The 21,235-nt window shown below is 40.9% G+C and overlaps 2 protein-coding genes across 3 annotated transcripts; one reads left to right on the plus strand and one right to left on the minus strand.

Moving 5' to 3' along the window:
* Positions 1–1,931: 1,931 nt before the first annotated feature.
* Positions 1,932–10,721, plus strand: pmpca (peptidase, mitochondrial processing subunit alpha). Its single transcript, XM_008276415.1, has 13 exons — positions 1,932–1,992; positions 4,823–5,025; positions 5,122–5,201; positions 5,283–5,365; positions 5,487–5,581; positions 5,669–5,769; positions 6,337–6,600; positions 7,021–7,113; positions 7,191–7,309; positions 7,405–7,495; positions 8,470–8,532; positions 8,661–8,805; positions 8,882–10,721. The coding sequence occupies exons 1-13, from the start codon at positions 1,946–1,948 to the stop codon at positions 9,049–9,051; spliced, it is 1,554 nt and encodes a 517-aa protein (XP_008274637.1). The 5' UTR covers positions 1,932–1,945; the 3' UTR covers positions 9,052–10,721.
* Positions 10,722–10,763: 42 nt separating this feature from the next.
* On the minus strand, positions 10,764–20,561 carry inpp5e (inositol polyphosphate-5-phosphatase E). 2 transcript variants are annotated; one of them, XM_008276416.1, is made up of 11 exons: positions 20,495–20,561; positions 17,666–18,550; positions 16,820–16,943; positions 16,642–16,739; positions 16,438–16,562; positions 14,810–14,929; positions 14,473–14,580; positions 13,868–14,029; positions 13,667–13,782; positions 13,412–13,548; positions 10,764–11,824 (listed from the first exon to the last, which is right to left on the minus strand). In XM_008276416.1, exons 2-11 carry the CDS (start codon positions 18,478–18,480, stop codon positions 11,692–11,694), a joined length of 1,938 nt encoding a protein of 645 aa, XP_008274638.1. In that variant the 5' UTR covers positions 18,481–18,550; positions 20,495–20,561; the 3' UTR covers positions 10,764–11,691. The 2 variants fall into 2 exon arrangements, with proteins under 2 accessions (XP_008274638.1, XP_008274639.1); XM_008276417.1 differs by having other exon boundaries at positions 20,422–20,501.
* Positions 20,562–21,235: the final 674 nt, after the last annotated feature.

The following is a 21,235-nucleotide window of genomic DNA, read 5'->3' on the forward strand; positions in this document are numbered from 1 at the left end:
GGTAATTTAGAAAACCAACATTTAGTGCAGTGTGGGGAAACAACATCCATTGAAGATATATTTGTACAATCAGAATATCATTTCTTTGACAATTTTTCCACAGAGTCCTGAGTGCATCTTTTTCTTAAAAATAATTTCCTTTAATCAAGTTAAAGCAGTAATTATATCAAAATTCCTAGCGATTCTAATATCTAAATGAAGTTTTTGATCAAAGTCATAACAGCAGTGTAAGAATCATAGAAGCCAGTGAGAGGATGAGGAGGAAGCTTGGACTGATGAAGATGAAATGAGCTGCATCATGGAGTTCAGGTAGACAGAGAACCTTCTTCAACATCTGGTGAGTCTCAGCGCTGATACCTGGAAAACAGAAGACATATGTCTATGCATGTACTACATGCTGAAATAAATATGTTGCATAGAAGCTTATTCAGAGATCCTACCGTGTTGAGACCACTCCCTCCAGACTTGCAGGTATTCAGGGTCATGTTTTCCCCCAAAAGCTGAAACAAATGATTATTCATCCCATAAAAACATGAAAGAAGCAGAGACTTTTTGGGACAGATCTTTTTTTTTTTCCCCCAGCACTGGGTCAAAATATGAATTATGAGCCCTTACATCCACTGGATTAAACACAAATAAATGCAGATAATTCCACCACTAACTCATTCAGAAAAGGCACAAATTGGTGCATAAGTGTTTGAAGCTCTGAATTTCTCAATATGAGTATCTTACTTTTGGAGTGTTCTGCCAGAAGGTGTTTCAGGTCTCTCACAGCCCTGGTCAGGTTCTCCAGCCGGTGCTGCAGGTGGACGTTTTCCTCTTTCAGAGTGTGGATGGTGTCCTGGAGCTCGTAGGCCGAGCTGCATCCTGACAGCATCAACCAGAACACTGCAGTGATTTGCAAGATGGAGAACATCGTAGCTGCAGACGTACGACTGGATGTCAGTCAGTTGTTGTTCACAGTCGTCCACAGAGATTTAAAGTCAAGTGGAAGAGTTAACGCTGGTTTGTTTCTGTGTCGGGATTGATTGGCTGATGGGCAGCTAAATGCTCTTCGCTCGCCGACCCACTCTAAAGGATCAATTGTTCTTGTTTTAGATGACCAACAGAGCTGTTTTGGAGTTAATAAATCTTCATGCTCACTCACATGACACAGGATGAAGAGGAAAAGCACCTACAGAGCTAAAGAGAGTCCTAAAGAAAATAGGCTTTAAACATTAAAAAAAATGTTGTCTTGCCTCGCTCGTTTTGTTTTGCCAATTGCCAAAACTTATCAGTTAATAGATGATTTTATTTAACTGAAAACCTATTGCTGCTCCCCTTTCCTTAATTTTTCAACGAAACCTGATATCCAACAATGTTTAAGTTCTATTTTTATTGTTTATTTCTATTTATTGTTACTTTTTTTTTTTTTTAATCCAAGAGACCATTGAATTCTGGGGTAAATCACTCTTATGTCTGTTTTCTGTTTTTATCTTATGGAAATGGTAGTTTTCATTTGTTGTACATTGAGTCACATCATTTTGCACCTTTTATACCAAACTTAACAAAATAAGATCAAATTATTAATCAAGATTAATCAAGTCTTTCTTCTACAGAAAGTCCCGAAAATGGATTTGGACGTCCTCCCTACAGCAGAGTTATTCTTTTGATAAACAATAATTTTGTTTTTCTTTTATACACAGAAAGTTTTGTTGTGAATTTGTGCTATATAGATAGAGGTGAATTGAATTAAATTTAAAAAAAGAAAAAAAAAATTGGAATGCAGATTTTATAATTAAGTTTGTGATTAGAAATAAAGCACAGTTAGAAGTTAGAAAGAAAAAAAAATGTATAAAAGCCCGCCTTCAGCGGACAGGTGGGAGCAGAGGACCCGGAGTGCGGAAGCGTAAGTGTTTCATCATCTTCTTCTTCCGGGTTGATTTCTGGTCACAAGCAATCCAACATGGCGACTCACATGTCGAGGTGCCGAAGCTGGAGTCGTGTTCAAAGGTAATGCGTTCAAAATAAATGCTCTTAAACTGACACTGGGCTGGGCTTTTACACACAGAACCAGTATCACCAGTACACCCGGTACCTGCCATGTCACGATGTGTGCGGCGTCGTAACTTTCCTGCGTCCTCCTCACCAGAGATTAGCACCCTCGGTTAGCACGATGCTAAGATAAATTAGCCGTCAGACAAGTTGTGCTGAAGTTACATCATGACTCCGTTAGTGGAGGACACTGTGGAGTCGCTTCAATGTTGACAGTATTTCATAGTTTTGTTGTTGTAACGAGAGCGATAAAGAAGTTAGATTTGTGAGTGCTGGTTTTGATTTGTCTGGGATTTTCCTGTTTCTGAGACAACTGTCATGTTAGCTAACAGCTAGCTGCATGTTTATTGACAGCTGACATATTGAGGTACATGTTTGTTAAAGGTTTGAATAGAGTGAGGGGTTGCTTTGGTGTTGGCTGGAGCTTTGTGGAGGCTAACATATGCTAAACCTTAATTTGTCATCATGGCATGGCTGTCAGTTTACAAGGAGATAAACATGAAAATTAAGTTTTGTGCCAAAATGTAATGACTCAATTATGTTTGTTGTAAGCAGAAAGATCTGCTGTAAGCTTAAAGCTGTCAGTTTCAATGACCAGGTCAGAGCTTTGGATGTTATAAAAGTTGTGAACAGTTTTCCAAAGAAGGTACTCAGTCCTGCCTTAAAACTGTATTCAGTCATGAGCTGCTATAAAGTTCACTTCTGTCACACAATTAGGACACTGATATATAATTCCAATGACATACTTATTTGAACAAAAGCCTGACAGCTCAGGTGGAGCTCAGGATTCATTCAGAGAAGCTTTTATACTAACATTTCCATTGCTTAAACCTACAATATGTGAGGAACAGTTGATCCGTCTGATGTGTAGAGGAGCGCAGCACATAGTTAACTGTCAGGTCCTGTGTTAATGTAGTTACTGCTGCTTTGCCTCATGTCTAAACATGCCCAACACTTTTAAATTCAAGAGGCAGTTGGTGTTTCAGCTGCTTTGTAATGCTGCAGGTATTTATTAAAGTCATAAAATAGGATCTGGCACACATCCAGCTGTGGACAGCTAACAGGACTTCAGTAATGTTTCTACAAATTCCCAAATTACATTCTGTGACATGTCAAAAAACATTTTTTTTCAGACATTAATCTACCACGGTTCACAGCCATATTAATGGCTGTATTTTAACAGGAACATCAGTATGTTATAAATACAGTAGTTACGTGTGGGCGGTGTAGTGCTACCTGGACACAAGCCAGGATTGATCCACCCCTGCTGGGGGAAAGTGTGTGATGTTGAAAAATCTGAAAAAGCTGATGACCCCGGGAAACATCACTGATGTTGTGTCCATGTGTATCAAGAGGGTTTACACCATGCTAAATGAAATTTCACAAATCTATACGAGGGTGAAGTCAACGAAGCCAGACGCAGAGCTCTGTGTTTCTGTACCTCCACTGACTAAAGACAGACAAGCTAAACTCTCTGCCGTTTTCTCTGCAGAAATGTTTTTTAAAAAAAGGTGAAACTGCTCTTCTGTCTGTTAAAAGTAACTTTACTGTCTGTAATACATCCTTGTGTTTTGTAATGTCCAACAGCGTATTCTCTAAATACACTGAATACATTATATTAAGAATATTATCCAAATAATCTGCTCCTAATATTCGGGGTAAGGAATTTGTGTTTCGGGAACTATAGAATAGTTCAAAAACTTTGGCACTATGTTTACTGTTGCTTCATGGGTGTACACAATAATATATTTGGAAGGGGGTGTCAAGCACTTAAATTTTCCAGAACAGAAATACTTTAAGGTTATGTAAGGAATAACAGCAGACATAGGCTATTGATTAACAGGGGACATAAAAGGAGGACAAATGTATTATTTTTTTATTCTCTATTGTATATTGTGGGGAACAGACTGGTATTTACTCAGTGTTGGTAGAAGGACAGGACCCCTCCAAACAATGTGTGGTTACAAGCTGGAGAAAACCTGCCGGTGAGCTCAGAGTGAAAAAGAGGCGACTCGCTTCACTGATCAGGTCAGAGCTCCTGATCTTAAAAAGCTGTGGAGAGTTTTTCATTGACTCTGCCAGAATAAACTCCGCAGTCTTTTACTATGTGTTCAAAGTCTTGAATAAACAACGTGTGTTTAGTTTCCAATTTCCCCGGAAAACTATTTTCAGCTCCCTTGTCCTTATCCTGTGTGGCAGATCAGTAATGCTGAGTAACTTTGTGTTGACACAGTTTGTGTCACAGCAGTGACGCACTGCATGAATTGCATCATTGTGTTACATCTGGAAATACTCCGGTTTCTGGAATATTCTGAGGAAACTGCTGAGTTTTCATACATGCTAATGTTTTAACTAGAATGATGCTTTTAACTGGTGCTGCAGGCAAACGGCATGCTAGCTGTGTGAAGTGTCTTCTGTGGTTTTAACCATTGCTGTCAGTTGAGTTTCTGCATGTGGACTGCGTAATTTAGCGTTATGTTTACGACCAGATGAATTTCTTACATGAATATATGTCTTGTTAGTTAACTAGAGCTGACAGATGTCTATGAAGTGGCATAAACAAAGCAACACATTTTCACTCTTAAGTAATTTTGCAGGTTTCTAATGAGCTGCTTTACTTCTAATAGCAGAAAATATCCACTTGTAAGTTATTATTCCGATATTTTCCATCCCCCTGCTCTCTTGAGACAAAGAACAGAGCTCTGTTTCACAGAGCAGGTGCCATTTATTTAATACTCATTTATTGCTGAGAGGTCTCTGAAGAGCTATCGCTTTATTCTTCCTAAAGGTTTGGGATCGCAGCTTACAGAAAGTACAGCAGTGGTGGCGGATACCCGAATATCTCCCTCTCCTTACCGCTGCCTGGGATCCCCAAACCAGTGTTTGCGTCTGTGGATGGTCAAGAAAAATATGAGACCAGGATCACCACTCTAGAAAATGGCCTCAAAGTCGCTTCCCAAAACAAGTTTGGTCAATTCTGCACAGTTGGAAGTAAGTTCCAGCTTTAATATGTAAATAATGTCCTTTTGTCTTCATTTTCTGTCTGAAGTGGATAAAATGTGAATGTTTTCTTTCTTTCTTGCTCAGTTTTAATAAACTCTGGATCCAGACATGAAGCAAAGTACCCAAGTGGAATAGCACACTTCATAGAGAAACTCGCCTTTTCTGTAAGTAAAACACCGTAACGTGAAAAATGAAGGAGGCTGATGTTTGTCAGGCAACACTGACGAGAACATTTTCATCTTCAGTCCACAGCACAGTACGGGAGTAAAGATGAAATCCTTCTCACATTGGAAAAACACGGGGGGATATGTGACTGCCAAACATCAAGGTATTAAACACAATTCCTGCCTCGGGATTAAATATCTGTACGTGAACATGTATATATTTTAACGTTGATGAGTGTGTGAATACAGATGATAGTTGGACACATTGTTTGTATTGCTGCGCAGAGACACCACCATGTACGCTGTGTCTGCTGAAGTGAAGGGTCTGGACACTGTGGTCAATCTCCTGTCTGATGCCGTCTTGCAGCCTCGCCTGCTGGGTAAGTCCAGCTCACTGCAGATCCATCCTCGAGAAGCTGTCCGAAGTGTCTCCACCACTAAACTGAGCTGTGTTTGTTCACATGCAGATGATGAGATCGAGATGACCAAAATGGCCGTGCGCTTCGAGTTAGAAGATCTAAACATGAGGCCGGACCCTGAGCCGCTGCTCACAGAGATGATCCACGCTGTGAGTTACACCAGCTGTCAGATAAAATGCCATTAAGAATGTCCTTTTTGTTGCTAAAAGAGTACAGATACGTAGGTTTTCCACAGCTGAACTATTAGTTGATGATTTATTTGACATTTTACTTTGGTTAATAGGTAATCGGGGTGGGTGGTCGGGCCCAGCTGTAAGATAAGGTCATGTTTTATTAATCCCACAGTGGGTAAATTTGCATTTACTTGAAGTCATATGACGTAATGCTTAGTTTAAAAACTCTCTGAATGTTTGTCGTGTGAGTCACCACTGGCTTTATGGTTGCATTGTTCATGAGTTTATTTTTTTTAATAATTCTGTTAAACCGCGGTTCAAAAGCAATGTCTGATTTTCATAAAATTTTGATTTATTATTACTTCAGTCAGATTCAAGTTATTTCTGTGACCATTATGGGTTTTCTTTCATTAACCGAGGGGTACCAGCAATTCTGTCCACGTGTGTATTTGCAGGAAAGAAAACAGAAAAAAAAAAGCCTGATATGTGGCGTCGTCACTGCAATCGTTTTTAATGTTGAATGTGTTCATTGTTTGTTTCCAGGCTGCATATCGAGGCAACACGGTCGGACTGCCTCGCTTTTGTCCTATAGACAACGTGGACAAGATCGACAAGACAGTGCTTCACAACTACCTGCGTAGCTACTACTGTCCGGAGCGCATGGTGCTGGCAGGAGTGGGCATTGAGCACGAGCAGCTGGTCGAATGTGCCAGGAAACACCTGCTGAACGCCAAGCCGGTGTGGGGAACGAGTACGGCGGCCAATGTGGACCTTTCTGTGGCTCAGTACACGGGTGGAATCATCAAGGTGAGCTGGCACTAAACGTTCCTTCAGGGTGTAAAACAGTAAAAATGACAACGATTAGTTGGTGCAGTTTCAGAATGACAGACTGTGATGTACTCTTAGGTAGCATGACACACATAGAAGTGGTTTTATCTGTACTCTAGATGTCGTGCTTTGCAAAAAATGCGTAAAATAGTTAGTCCACCATTTCAGCGAGAAAACATCTTTTGTTCTTTCATCTTTTTGTTTTTTTTTCAATTTGATATTTGACAAATGTAACAAACGTCTTGGCCGAGTAGTGACATTTAGGTGCCAAAGGGCAGTTTTGGAACATTAAAAAATTAAAAAAATCGTCAATTGTTTGAAATAAATGGGGAGTAATAGCTACAAGCTTTGCTGCAGCTCGTCTTAAAGGAAGAATAATACCTTCATTTGATCTGCTAGATGGAGAAGGACATGTCAGACGTGAGCCTCGGCCCCACCCCGATCCCAGAGCTCACCCACATCATGATCGGCTTGGAGAGCTGCTCCTTCCTGGTGGGTGTCTGCGTTGTTTTGGAGAGTCTCCATTCAGGTGCCTGATACACGTGAAGTAATACATATTCTCTTTACAGGAAGACGACTTCATCCCATTCGCGGTGCTCAACATGATGATGGGTGGAGGCGGCTCCTTCTCAGCAGGAGGACCTGGGAAAGGCATGTTCACCCGCCTCTACCTGAATGTGCTCAACAGGTAAACTTCAGCCTTTATGTCACTCATATAGTTCCAAGCAACAGGGTTTGTTAATAATTGCTGACTGACATTTTTATTATACTTCTCTGTTGTAGGCATTACTGGATGTACAACGCTACCTCCTACCACCACAGCTACGAGGACAGCGGCCTGCTGTGTATCCATGCTAGTGCAGATCCCAGACAGGTGGGTGCAGACTCAGGACACCAGCAGGGTATCTGTGAGGGACGAGTTGGGGCTCTGAATTAATTTGATGCAATTGTTGATTCCATAAAAAGAAAACGGGGCCACTGTGTTCATCCTGTTACTCCAGTTCACTCTGTGACAAACCGCCGAGTCACTGCAAAGGAAACAAGTTGTAATAAAGTAGAGAAAGGTGTGTGAGCAGCTTTATTTGTAAGTAAATTAGCCATGTCTTAAAGTATTCTTTCTGTATGGAAAATTATATAAAGTGAAAGGAAAGCGAATCAGTCCATCTTTTTTTTTTTTTTTTTTTTGAAGATGAACTTATAGTTATCTCGTGTGCATAGTGGCCTCATTGTTGAGTTTCACTGCTTCTGTCAGCCCTATTGCAAACACTGACATTTGTCATCATAACAGATAACCGTGATTTTTTGTGTGTACCAGTTCTTTCAGCAACTGTTAAAACTCCTAAAAGTAACTGAATTTAGCCTCCACAAAAAAAGACTTTAAAGCTATTTCAGAATGTATTTAGGCAATAATTCTAGTTATTAAAGGTTTCTGTATCTAATTGTCAGGCGACTTTACACCCCTACAAACTGAAAGTGGGTTCGTGTGTCAGTGGATTCTGCTACAGGACGCTGTTCAGTCCTCATTGTGCAATAAACGCTGTCGCTGCTTCGAGCAACAGTAACTGATTTAGACTGAAATTCCAAGAAACTTGCTGATTAAATTCAGCCTTATTGGTTACTTCATTCATCCAGTATTCACCACAGTTATATTATTAGAAATTATTGCCATGCACTGCTATGAAAAGTATAACATATTGTAGCCGGAATGACTGTGCAACAGGTATTAAATGTAACATGATTATTTTTTCTACATTTGAATGTGGTATATTTGTGAATATTCATCCTTTAAATGGTCAGTGTTGTGGTTTCGTGGTCCTTGTTCTCACTGTTACATTAATTGATTTCCAGTTGCGGGAAATGGTGGAAATAATAACCAGAGAGTTCATTCAGATGTCTGGAAACGCAGGCGAGGTAATAATCACCACAAGTTTGTTTTTCATTAATTATTGTTGCAGAATCAAAATTAAGCAGCCCCCCCGCGACCCTAGTGAGGATTAAGCGGTGTATACATAATGGACGGATGTTATATTTCCCTCCAGATGGAACTGGAGAGAGCCAAGACTCAGCTCAAGTCCATGCTGATGATGAACCTGGAGTCTCGGCCGGTTATCTTCGAGGACGTTGGTCGGCAGGTTCTCTCCACAGGAAAGAGAAAGCTGCCACATGAGCTGTGCGACTTAATAAGTGAGTACTTGGAGAAATTTAGTAGCTTTTCTGAGCAATTCATCCTCACAATTCCTAATTATCAAATTGTTTCCAGGCAACGTGACAGCCAGTGACATCAAGAGAGTGACCACCAAGATGCTGCGCAGTAAACCGGCCGTCGCAGCCGTCGGCGACCTCACGGAGCTGCCGTCGTACGAACACATCCAGGCCGCCCTGTCCAGCAAGGACGGACGTCTGCCCCGCATGTACCGCCTCCTACGATAGACCGCCGCCGCCGGCTGTAAAATAAACTGGACTGGAAAATTATACTAGTGTTCCCTCCCGACACAGAAGTCAGCACAGCTCACTCTGGGAGGGGACTAATACCTGGGCTTCAATCCCAAACACCTCTGAGAAAGGAGGGGTTTTAAAGAAACAATCCATTGTACTCTCCAGCAACATTAGGCTGGAGAATTTGTATTTATTGTTCATGGGCAAGAAGCCATACATCATTATGTTCAAAGATGTCTTGCAGGAGTTTGGTTTTAAAGGGACAGTTCACCCCCCAAAAACAATTATGTTTGTTTATTTCCCATTTAAAAACCCCGACCTGTTATGAATGAATGATGTTACACTGTGAATCTTAGAAGCAAACCATCGTATAAAAAAAGAGAACATCCCGGCAGTGTCTGCACTGTTACGTTAAGCCTTTGCCTTCCTCAATTTGCAGACCTCCAACTCTCTAAAATTCCTATTTTTCTAGAGCAAATGGGTGAAAACCTTAGTATTTATACAAAAGGACTTCATAATGTCCCTTCACAGCCACAGGAGACCTGATCCACAGGAAAAATGAATAAATTAATAATAAAGATAAAATTGGAATCTTTTGTATCAGTGACCAACTTTACTGTTTTCTCTGAAGACTGAAGTTATGGGTTCTGTAATTTACCTGAAAGAAACTGAAATCTAAACAGGAAAGTGGTATTTTTGTGTTTTTTTATGCTAATTTTTGATGACCCAAATTACATGGGTAAATTAAAGTAACAGTTTCACATTTTGGCAGGAAGATAGATGAGAAGATAAATCACATTTTTGGATAAATATGAAGCCTTAGCCATTAGCCGCTTAGCTTAGCACAAAGACTGGAAATGGGGAAAACGCTTGGCCTAACAAAACTGGCATCTGGAAAGCTCACTGGTTAAACAAAAATTAAGCTTACAAATAAAAGTTAGCGTTTCGTAGGGTCGTTCACCATTCTATTTCAGAACCCCGTCAAGAAACACCCTTCAGAAAACTGCAGTGTCTTGATGAGAAGATCTTGGTTTTTTCCCCACTGAACTTATGCTAAGCTAACTGGCTGCCGCTTTAGCGTCGTCGTGCTACATTCACATGTTGGTGCAACTGGAAAAACACACTTTATTCCAACTTTGCGGTGTTTGTTCTTTAGGCCAGGGTGGTTTGTCGTAAAGCAAACTGTGTATTTAGCCTAAATTTAGCTTGTTTGCTTTGCACAGAGTATAGCTTCTTTAATGTTAGCTGAACTGACTTATTTAATTTTTATGTAACGCACAAGTTCGGAGCTATTTTTACCACGTAGGAGATAATCGGAAACCTTAAGTCTGACACGGGCTTGAACTGTTTTCCCCTCTTGGCTGCTTGTATTGACAGTTTAAACAGTGTGACATGCACATAAAAATAAATAATGTTAGTCTTCTCATCTAACTTTCTGCCAGAAAGAGAATAATCACTGTTATTTTAAGAGACAGATCTTTGTCTTACTGTCCGAGTGACTTTCGAGGCTCACATCTCTTAGAGAACATTGCAAAACATTTAATTCCACTGCACCCACATATGTGTATTTTTATCATGTTTCCGTGGCTTCTGACTGCAGTGAATGTGAACTATGTCAACAACTGTACACAACTTGGTAAATAAATGTAATTACATGAATTAAATATACATATCAAGGTCTTGCTTTGCACCATAACAGACAAAACTTGAACAAGTGAAATGTTTATTGTAGGACGTTACATCTCAGGTGACACAAAAAGATAAAGATGACAGGTCCTGATAATATGACAACAAGACCCACAGGCACTTTTTTAAGGAGCAGACTGCTCTTCATGCTGGGAATGCAAGTTCATTAATGTGCTACATACAGTACATGAACAGTTTATAGTTTATGAGGTTACACAGCAGTGAGATGAGAGGTAAGGCATTGATTTAGTGTTGCAAAGGATCACTTGGCCTAATAGGAGAAAACGTAGTAACAGGCTTTTACAGTATAAATAAAATGCTCTGTGTGTATATATCTAAGTCAGTTCTTTTGAGAAAAGTTTAATGAAAGCGATAAATATATTTGATCTCCCTGATATTCAACAGTAGCGAGTTGTAACCTCATTCATCGGTGCCATGCTCTCGACATCATCCCCTCCAAAACACTCGAGCAAAATTCAAGTCAGACGCCTAAATGTTCACCGCGTTTAGTGCACAATTTGATGACAAAAACCGCAAGGCATTTGAACACTGATGTAGCATTCAGTAAACTCATGATGCTTCTTAAACACCGACAAAAAAAAAATGAAAGAAAGATGCAGTTACAGAGTCTGTAAGGTTAAATCAGTCCACATCGGAGCGTGTGACTGAGCGGTAAGCCACGACGGTGACCCTCCTCCCTCAGTTCTGTCCCAGTCATGTTTGAGTAGAGAGGGCTGAATAAATAAAGGCCAGACTACTGCTGTCTGCAAAGCCTCTCACCGTCTGTCTGACCTCAAGGTCCCCGCCCTCAAGTCCAGCCAGCTTCACCAGCGCTGCTCGCTCGCAACTTACAACGTAGTTAAGACAACTCTGGTTTCCCTTTTTAGGTCCATCTGCCCCACCTCGCCTGCTTCTGATCCAGTCCAGCCTGGTCATGCTCTGGAGAGTTTAGGAGATGGTGCAGATGGTGCTGCTGCTTTGGTTCTTCATGGCCTCCCTCCTCTTCAGCTCTCTGGTGATCCTCCTCCTGATGCCCTCCAAGTACAAGCCTCGGTCAAACTGTCCCGCACCCAGAGGAATACTGACAAACACATGAGCACATGCAGAGCGCCAGATGTTAGGAGGGCAGACAGCAGAAGGAGCATTTGTTCATTTAGGATTCAAATAAATATAAAGCATGACTCAGAAACAGTTAACATTTTTGACTAAAGGAGATCAGCGCTGAAAAAAATTTTGTAGCTGTATAGGAACAAAATCTTTATAAACGATCACTTTTTATTTTTAACTGAAAGTTGAACTGAAGTGGACGACAGAAGTGATACCACAGTAACCTCAAGCTCTTAATCTAAAATCAGGGCTCTGTATGTCCAATTAGAGTTCCTACACTGATCAAAAACAGAAGCATGCAAACGCAAATCTTTTCTGTTTCAGAGTACAAGTTTAAAGCCTCGTTTCCATTATGCTGAAAGAGAGTTTAATTTACCCAATGTGTACAAAATGTGTGACAAATTCTTGACCTAGTCAGTGATTAATCAGTAATGAATCACAGCCTAGTCAGGTGTGATCAGATCGCCTGGACCATTACGGACCATCACTCTTTTGACCAGTGACTATAAAAAGCCACCTTAAAATGCAGCTTTACTCAAATGACACAATGTCCAAGGTGACAAGTGTTCTGGATATGGAAAGGCTGGGTTTATTTTTTTCTTTCACAGCTCATCTGCTCATCAGCTAAATCTGCTACACCTGTGGAGTAGAGCTCAGCTGTTGGAAATCAGCCTGGTAGTTAGGTCTGCAACTCTCCTCTCAGTGGGGGAGTGTAGCTCTGGAGGCAGCACCATCAGCTGACCTCCTCGGGAAATACTGAATTTGAGTGTCTGAAAATGAGAATTAAGTTATTATTTCTTTCTTTCCCAAAACACCCCATTCAAAATAGCGACTCCCACCTAAGTTGTGTTGTGGGACATTTAGTTATTTTATCCTTCTGATAGATTTAGTAGGCGGTAGTTAGGAGAAATCCCTCCACCGCCTTTTAGAAAAACAAAAAAAAACCCTCCATCCAGTTTTGTTAGTTTCCCCATTTTACCACCTTAGTGATCTCGTGGGGTTTTTTTTTTTGTAGGGAGGGAAACGTAACACAAGAGAGACACTAAAACAGGCTGCTGGACGCTGCATGTGAGTTCAGGCTCCATCCAGGTGCCTGAATGTCCACAACTCCACTATTTATCCTCTAAGACTGCATGGTAAAACACATCACGCTCTGGAGGGATGTGTCTGACAACTTGATTCTGTCACCTAAAATATCCAGAAAACTTCAGGACGACTAAGACAACATTCTTAACTTAAATAACTATACATGTTGCAGATGATGGACACATTCATTACTGACTTGGGATTTCTAGTGTACGACCCCACTCTCAAACTACTCATTATCATTTCCAATATAGCACACACTTTGATGTTTCATGACGTCCAGTCTGTCATAGAGCTGCACCAACAAATACTTACTCCGCTATGATAAAAAGAATGGATAGAATTTAATAAAATTCTTCATGATGCGTTTTTGTAGTCACAGACACTGAAAGAATATACTGACAGAGATAAAAACATGTCTGAAACCCTTCTAAACATAACAAATACCATTATTGTAAAGTGTGGTTTGACTCACTTGTCCCTCCCTGGCCTCAGTTTGACCTGGAAGACGCCGATGACGGGCCGGTGGTCCGACGTCTTGATGTTGGAGCAGCTGGTGTACTTGAGCACTTTAATGTCATCGGCCTGCCTGTTCCTGAACAGGATCCTGTCCTGTGAACGCAAATGGAGATATTTCATCCCGCTGAGAGCCACTGGCAGGTTTAGAGTTCGATAAGTGCAGCTGAAAGAGTCTTGTTAAAACGTGCTTTCCACAAACTCGACTGCTTACTGTGTATGAAGGCGTTCTCTGTTTAGATGTAGTGTCATAGATGTCGCAGCCGATGTCAAATTTGTACGTGGGGTAGAAATGTATCGGTGCCTCTTGGAAGCCTTTAAAGATTGAACCTGGAAGGTAAAACAATTTACAGGGTGAGAATCATAAAACAAGAACCTACTTCAAAAACTGCTGAAGCTTCATTCTCCTACATACCATCCTTCATCTCCTTGGACAGCTGGTCGTGCTCCAACAGAGGACCCATCTCGCCGCCTGCAGTGCGGTTCATGATCGTCTCCACATCAGTTCGGTCTTTACTCAGCCGGAAGTTGAAGTCTCCGAACCAGAACACCTGATCGAATCTTGTGGTGACGTCAGCTACAAGTCAAAGTGCCATTGTATGTGACATTATATTTACCAGCATAAATGAAATATGAATTGCTGCTGGGTGAAAGATGGTCAACAAGACAAAAAATGCATTCTAAATGGAAAAGTAACCATAATGCTGCAAATAATACTCAGTCTAAACATGTCGAAGCACAATTTAGTTTAGCCCTAATAGTCACAATTATTTAAAAAGGGAGAAAATTAGCAAATAAGTTGAGGCTTGAACATAATTTGTAAACAGTCATGACTCTATTGGAAGAAAACCTTGAAAGTTAACTAAATTACAGAAAGTTACATGTTTGAGAAACACAGCAGCATGTCAATCTGTAAAAATGTGATCATGCTCTGTTTTTTTTTTTCAGTCCTTCCACCATCCTATATGTTTTGGTTTTCACTTTTATTTTTTTACACAGAGTAACCTCAGAGAGTCTCACATGGTGTGGAGCGATAAGGGTTGGTATCTGGAAGGCCTTTCGGAAGAGCGAGAGCCTCGACGATCTTGTTGTAATCGAGTATCCTCTCGTACACTTTGGCATCTCCAGCTGGAAGAAGAACAGAAAGAGACCTTTAAAAATGTGTCTGTAAAGTTTAAACGCAAACATTTTATAGTAAGAACAGATGTAAGAGCAGCAGATGTGAGTGTAACACCTAAATCATGTGCCGACAGTGTTTAATGTTGGACTTGGCGATATGAAAAAGTAAAAAGTTTTCTTCTACAAGACAGATTTCCCTGCTAAGCTTTGATAAATCAATGTGAAACCTCCTACTTACAGGTAAAATGGGATGTGATGAAGAGGAACGAAGTGCCAAAAAAGGTGAAGGCGATTCCCACAGCCCCTTTGGTCTTGATCTGGGAGATGATCCTGGTGGTGACTGTGGCGTGCTCCACCTCTGTGTGGGTCAACAGAACAAACGCTGTCATTGGTGTCGAAGCCAAAACAGCCACATTTAAACACAAAACAATGTATATATGATGGATGTTTTCTGTACAATGCAACAAGCATGTCACCACATCAAAATCCATAAATCATCCAACTCCTCTGGCCAACAATGAGGATCCAGCATCTGATTCTAGCGTGCTTACTAGCAGAGTTGCTGCAGATTCATTCAGTCAAACCAAAGATTTTATATCACATAGAATAAAACTTAATACTTATTTCATGACCAAACTATCCAATAAACAGTTGTGAATTTATCTACATCTATGTAACTTGCATTATGCTCTTTTCAAAAATTTCCAGTTCGAACTGAAGTGATTAGTCGGTTATTTTACTGTTAAGTATTTGAACAATTTCAATAAACCGTTATTCACTCTTCAAGCAAACATGCCAAATATCTGACGATTGTAGCTGTTAAAACACGACCATTTGGTGTGTTTTCTTGTCTAATATTGTGGCAAGTGTTTAAGTGTTGGTTGGACAAAATAACACTTGATGACACTGACTGGAATCTGAAATTGTGACAGTATATTTTTTCAACTTTTCTAAATACCAAAAAATAAACTAATAATAAAAAAAAACCCTGACCTGCCTAAAGTCTAAATAACTTCCAGACTGCAGAGCTGATTAGTTGAACAACAATAAAATAATGAGTAACTGTTTTAATAGTCAATTAATTAATCATGTTTCCAGCAAACACGGTGAAAAGAATGTGACACATTCTCAGATTCAGATTCTCAAACAACAGAAATTACTGCCTCTCTTTGTCATATTTTGGTCAGCCTGAATCCTGTGAAATTATAATAAATAGTTCAATTTTTTAATATATTTTTTAAAGAATAATTTTAAAGATCAAGAGTTAAGAAAATAATCGACCATTTCAACACCTTTGTAAATGTAATTCAAGGCTTTTAAACACTCCTGAGGTTGAGTGTCCATAATGCATTTTTATGAAGCATTTTTATAGCAGGCAATGTATGCAGGTTGCAGCTTTTTTTCTTTCTTTCATTTTTTTTGTGCTTTCTGCCGTTTTAGTGCAGCTGCTCCAAGGCTTCTCCTTAAAGATATATTTTCAGACTTTTCAGTGATGTGCTGTTGTCATCACTAACACTCCCCTTTAGCCATCTAATCATATGAGTGGAAGGAAGGAGAAGCTTGTCCTGGCCATATCTGAGTTTTCTGAGCTGTATGATGTGTCAGACAAATGGGCCATGCTGGACATATGACAGTGGCTAGGATGGTGATATATTGTCTAGATATTGTTCCAGCACCCTGCCAGTTAAAAACACTACATGGGCACAGGAATAAAGATCTGTTACCCTGTATTCAAGACAACATGCCCGACATAAATTCAGACTAGATAGGTCATCATTACTACACAACAAAAGTATAAGAAGTTGAGTGATATCGTAGGAGTTTATTCCCTCGATAACTGACTCCTGTATGTGAAGCCGGACTGACCTGAGCAGAACCAGATGAGGTCTCTTCTGACAAATACAGTGAGATACAAAACACCATGTGATGCTGCATAAAGCATGACGTAGTAAGGTCCCAGAGTCTCCTGCAGACGGGTCTCCCACTCCCTCCTGCACACACACAGTCACGCACAGATCAGTACAACTGATAGAGTCATAACAGCCCACTTCTAATCCAAACCTTGCATACCTGTCAGGACAGCCCTCCTGGACCCCAATAATATAAAAGTCTTGTGCAAATTCAGAGTCTGTAGGAAGGAGGAGATCATCTAGGTTGGTTGGAAGGCCCTGCAAAGGACAGAAAACGGGTTAGAACTCAGCTGTGGCCTGAGCTTGATGTGTGAAGCAGAGTCAGGATTTCCTCCTACCTTTTCTCCCTGCATGTTCCAAGTGGCGACGTAGACGCCCACTCTCCTGTCGGGGAAGTAACGGTCCAGCTCCTCAGCCCCGAGCAAGGCACCGCTTCCCAGCACGCTGCCCTCCAGAAAGCTCCTGGAAGAAAATCAGCATCTATGTCAAGTTTTATCTGCAGCGGACATGCCCTGCAGGATTCAGTGAAGGAACAATAAAAGGTGCTGTTAGGTCAGTGAGTCTTCCCTTACAGTTGCTGACAATAGATGGCACTGGCAGACTGCGTTTTAAAACTACAGACTAAGACCCATTTTCCCCTCCTCGTGTCAAAAACAGTGCTGAACAAGCATCTCCTCTGATCCCACTTTAATCCCTCTCCACACTGCTGTGTGCCTCTTTCCCTTAAAGATGTGAGCGCTCTGCACGCACAGAGTGAAAACGTCTGGAAGTCAAGTTTCAGAACAAATTAGCAGTCAGTCAGTGCTGCTAAAACACCCACTCCTGCTTTTGAACCAGGCTCCAGATGTGCTATGCAAATCAGTCCCACCCAGAGGGCAGAACCAGTACTATGGTGGAATTTAGAGGATATGAGATACTATAATTCTTGGGCAGTGCATGTGCATAGAATAAAGATATGGTAGAAGAGGCCTGGCAGAGCTTATCCTGCCACTACATGACTGCAGCATTGGTAAAAAGGATAAAAATATGGACACCTTCATTTAAAATTTTGGTTGGTTTTCTGGTGTCACCTGTATCTACACCCTTGAAATGACACCAGAAAGAGTAAGCCTTACAAAAGAGCCTTCATATCCAACTGAGGATGACTCCAGGTACATCTACATGCTCTGCTGTCTCTACTGTACCTGTTCCTCACATCCTGGGGTCTGATGGGGCTGAGCACGCTGTAGGTGGACCTCATGGAGTTGACAGAGGCGCTGTCAGACCCCATGTTCTCCAGAAGCCGGCTGTCGCTGAGATTCCTGTGGAGTCTCTCCCCGAGCTTCTCCCTGGCCAGCACGGCATAATCCAAACAATCCCTGTCAATCCTATTAGCTGCCCTCAAAGTGGCTGACGCAAAGCTCTTCTCCAGAGCAGGCAACGTCCCCGTGGGCTGCACCGGGGACAGCCGCAGCTTGGCGGACCTCCCCCGATGGTCCGTGGGGTTGCTCTGCTGGCTGCGAGGCCTCCTTTCATACTCGGAGAGACTGCTGCCTCTGTCCCGGAAGACTGGGGAACCGGTTGTAGCAGCGGAGCGGGGTCTCACATTGGAGTCCTGGTTGTTCCTGATAGCGACGGCACCGCTGAGGACAAACCCGCCCGGAGGTGGAACCGTTTGGTCTTCTCTAAGTGAGTCTGTGGAGGAGCCGGTCTCAGCCGGGTCACTCAGGCTCTCCTGGCTGTTTCTAAGCCTCCTGGTTCTCACAGTCTCCTCCACCGAGCCACTTCTGCTGGATCTTGACAGTCTGGGTAGTAGAGGGGGTCGAGGCTGGCATGGACTGAACTCGCCGCCTGCGAGTTTGTCAGCAGCAGCGATTTTTAGCTCATCATTGTGCTCACTGGGGGATTTGACATCTACTAAGGAGGTCTTAATTGGCTTGCTGTCGTTGGCAACTGAGTTTCCTTTAGCAGGAGCCTCGCCGGACTGATGGAGGGTGCATTCCTCTCCATTCTCAGTCATCCTCTCCTCATGGCCCACACCAGCTCTGGTCAGGTGGATAAAACTCTCTCATTGCTAAATTACATGACACCTGGAGATATAGAAGCAGAATACGTTTCAGAGAAATGCTGGCTTTCAAACGACTTAGTCTAGACACAAGTCAAAGAGAGTTTGGTTATTATTACCACTCTAATTTGTTTCTTCTTTATAAATTAGTCATGACAGACACCTTAAAAGTTGTCATGCCAAAAACTGATTGTCTGCCAAAAACTGGCTGCCATCCACCGCATTGTGCGCTTCTTGTTTAAGCTGTATTATCCAGTTTATATACGTCTCCAGCTACTTTTATCCATTCACCAAACAATTATGACCAAAGAAATGTATGCAATGTATAGCATAATCAGACGTGACAGTTATGATTACAGGCAATATTATAGTATTGTTTCTGTTTCTGCTGCAAGTGTTTGGTATGTCAAATATCCTAGTTGATATTTGGAAACCAGATTGTAATCTCCAATATTGACAGACTGACTGCCTACATAAAATAAAGAAACGATGTCTTTTGCAAATTTCCTATGAGCTAGAATCTTTAAAATATAACCCCGAACAAATGCAACCAGGTCATTTTTATGTGATAATAATAAACAGCTGTCAACTGATAATTGCACATAATCTGTTTGAAGAACTTTTTATAAAAAAATGTTTAAAAATCTTTGGATTCATGCTACTAAAATGTGAATTACGTTCTAGTTTCTCACTTCCTCTATGACAGTAAACTGAATCTGTTCGGGTTGTGGACAAAACAAAACATTTGAGAACGCCATCTTTGGGAAACACTAATTAAAAAATGTGACCATTTTCTGACATTTTCTAAGCCAAACGACTCATCAGTTAATTGAGAAAACAAGAAAAATAATCGTTAGTTGAACCTAAAATGCTGCTTCCATAATAATGCAGCAATAATATTCCAATACATACAGAATACTCTCTATGTAACATATTCCTCAGAATGAGTCATAATGTTTTGATATTTTGCTTCTGGTGACAAAATTTAAACCCTGACTACTTCTTTTGCCATTGCTCTTCAGTAGAACTGCAATAATTTATTCATTGATTAACTGTCAACTATTCAATCAATCGTCAACTATTTGGATAATCAATTATTTACTTTGATTTATGTTTTTAAGAAAATTAAAGTCAAATTATGTGCTTCCAGCATTTCAAAGTTCACTATATTCTGCTTTCTTTTCTCCACTATGACAGTAAACTGAATATTTAGGGGTTGTGGACAAAGCAAGACATTTGAAGAGCTTGTCTAGAGCTTTTAGAAACACAATTTTCTGACATTTTAAACACCAAACAACTGATATTTAATTCCAGAAAATAATCAACAACAAAAATGCTGCATTTCAGCCAGAATGTAGGGGCTGTAATCACTCTCTGGAAAGGGGAACTCTTCGCTAGATGAGTTAAATGGGTGCTTTACAGCCATTTGAACCGATAAAAAGTCGGATTGGTTATAACATAAGAGACAAAATGGGAGAAAAATAATGAAGAGAATAGAGGATAATTACAACTGAGGACAGCACATCAGTTTTTGGCAGTTATGGCTAAACACTGCAGCTAGTATTAGTTAGACATTTCCAAAAACGATTTGATTTCAAGCGAATCAAAGTTATTCGCTGCTGCTAACTAACATAAATCAGCGTCAGTTAACTCAGTTAATGTTAGCTTCACTCGTGTTTTTTGTCACTGAATCCAAAAACCCGTTAGTTTACAATTTAATCATTTAAAACTACGTTAGTCAGTAGGTCATGTTTGCATTAACAGCACCCCCGTTAGCTAACCCTCTGTGTTAACTAGCTGCAAGTTAGCGAGGCTAAAGTGTTAGCAAAACATTAGCAATAAGCCCACACAGGCTAGCTGAGCTAAAGCTAACATTCATATCAACATATTAATAACCACGTAGTGCTGCCGGCTTCAGTCTTCTGTGCTAACGACCCATTTCACTGTTATCAGGCTGAAGTAAAGTTACCTTCTGTAGACTGTTGCTTTCAGAGGCTAATTTTACAGTGGACTTCCTTAGCAACGTTTGACAACACACATTTGTGTTACCAAGAGAGTCTGACTGAGAGTGGAGCAGCAGTCACAGCGCCGCCTGGTGGCCACAGGGCAGACCACTGCTGGACACGTACAGAGGTAACAGAAACCTGAGCACTGCCCCTGATTTACAGCTTCATTTACCTTATTTAAATGAATTCAGTTACATTTTTAGCTTGTTTATCAGTCCAGTTTTGAATTAAACTCTGGTCAGAAGTTGACTCTGATCCCATAAAAACTGCAGCCAGCCACAAGCGTTTTAAAACCACAGCACAAGACACTTTGACAGCCAACACATCTGCTGGCTCTCCTACTCGTCTTATGGATGAAAACACTACTTTGTCTTTTTTGTGTTCTACTGTGCCTTGCATGTTTACATCGGGGTCTTTCAATCCCGTCTATGCCTTGTGTCCTGTGTATGTACATGTGGTGGAACTGACAATAAAGTTGACTAATTCCCATTCTGACAACAAGATATATTTGATTTTTTTTCTCAGGTCTTTTGTTGGATGACAGTGTTGTCTTTCTGTTTTTTAAACAGCATTAAGATCTTTTAAATCAAAGGAAGTGAATTTTAGGGCCCGTTGATGTAACTTTTTTCTTGTTTTCTTATTCGTGAAGTCATGTAGGTTAGTCCTCCAATCACATAGGTTGGTGGTTCAATCCCCTCCACAGT

Source organism: Stegastes partitus, unplaced genomic scaffold (genome assembly GCF_000690725.1).
Source record: "Stegastes partitus isolate 25-593 unplaced genomic scaffold, Stegastes_partitus-1.0.2 Scaffold71, whole genome shotgun sequence".
Lineage (NCBI taxonomy): Eukaryota > Metazoa > Chordata > Actinopteri > Pomacentridae > Stegastes > Stegastes partitus.

Excerpts from the sequence above, each read along its gene's own strand:
- inpp5e (XM_008276416.1), bottom strand. The coding sequence starts at position 18,480 with ATGACTGAGAATGGAGAGGAATGCACCCTCCATCAGTCCGGCGAGGCT. Across the intron at positions 16,740-16,819 it reads GGAACATGCAGGGAGAAAAG|GGCCTTCCAACCAACCTAGA; the intron begins GTAGGAGGAAAT and ends TGTCCTTTGCAG. Across the intron at positions 13,783-13,867 it reads GTCCAAGGAGATGAAGGATG|GTTCAATCTTTAAAGGCTTC; the intron begins GTATGTAGGAGA and ends TTTACCTTCCAG.
- pmpca (XM_008276415.1), top strand. The coding sequence starts at position 1,946 with ATGGCGACTCACATGTCGAGGTGCCGAAGCTGGAGTCGTGTTCAAAG. Across the intron at positions 1,993-4,822 it reads AGCTGGAGTCGTGTTCAAAG|GTTTGGGATCGCAGCTTACA; the intron begins GTAATGCGTTCA and ends TTCTTCCTAAAG. Across the intron at positions 7,114-7,190 it reads TGGAGAGCTGCTCCTTCCTG|GAAGACGACTTCATCCCATT; the intron begins GTGGGTGTCTGC and ends TTCTCTTTACAG.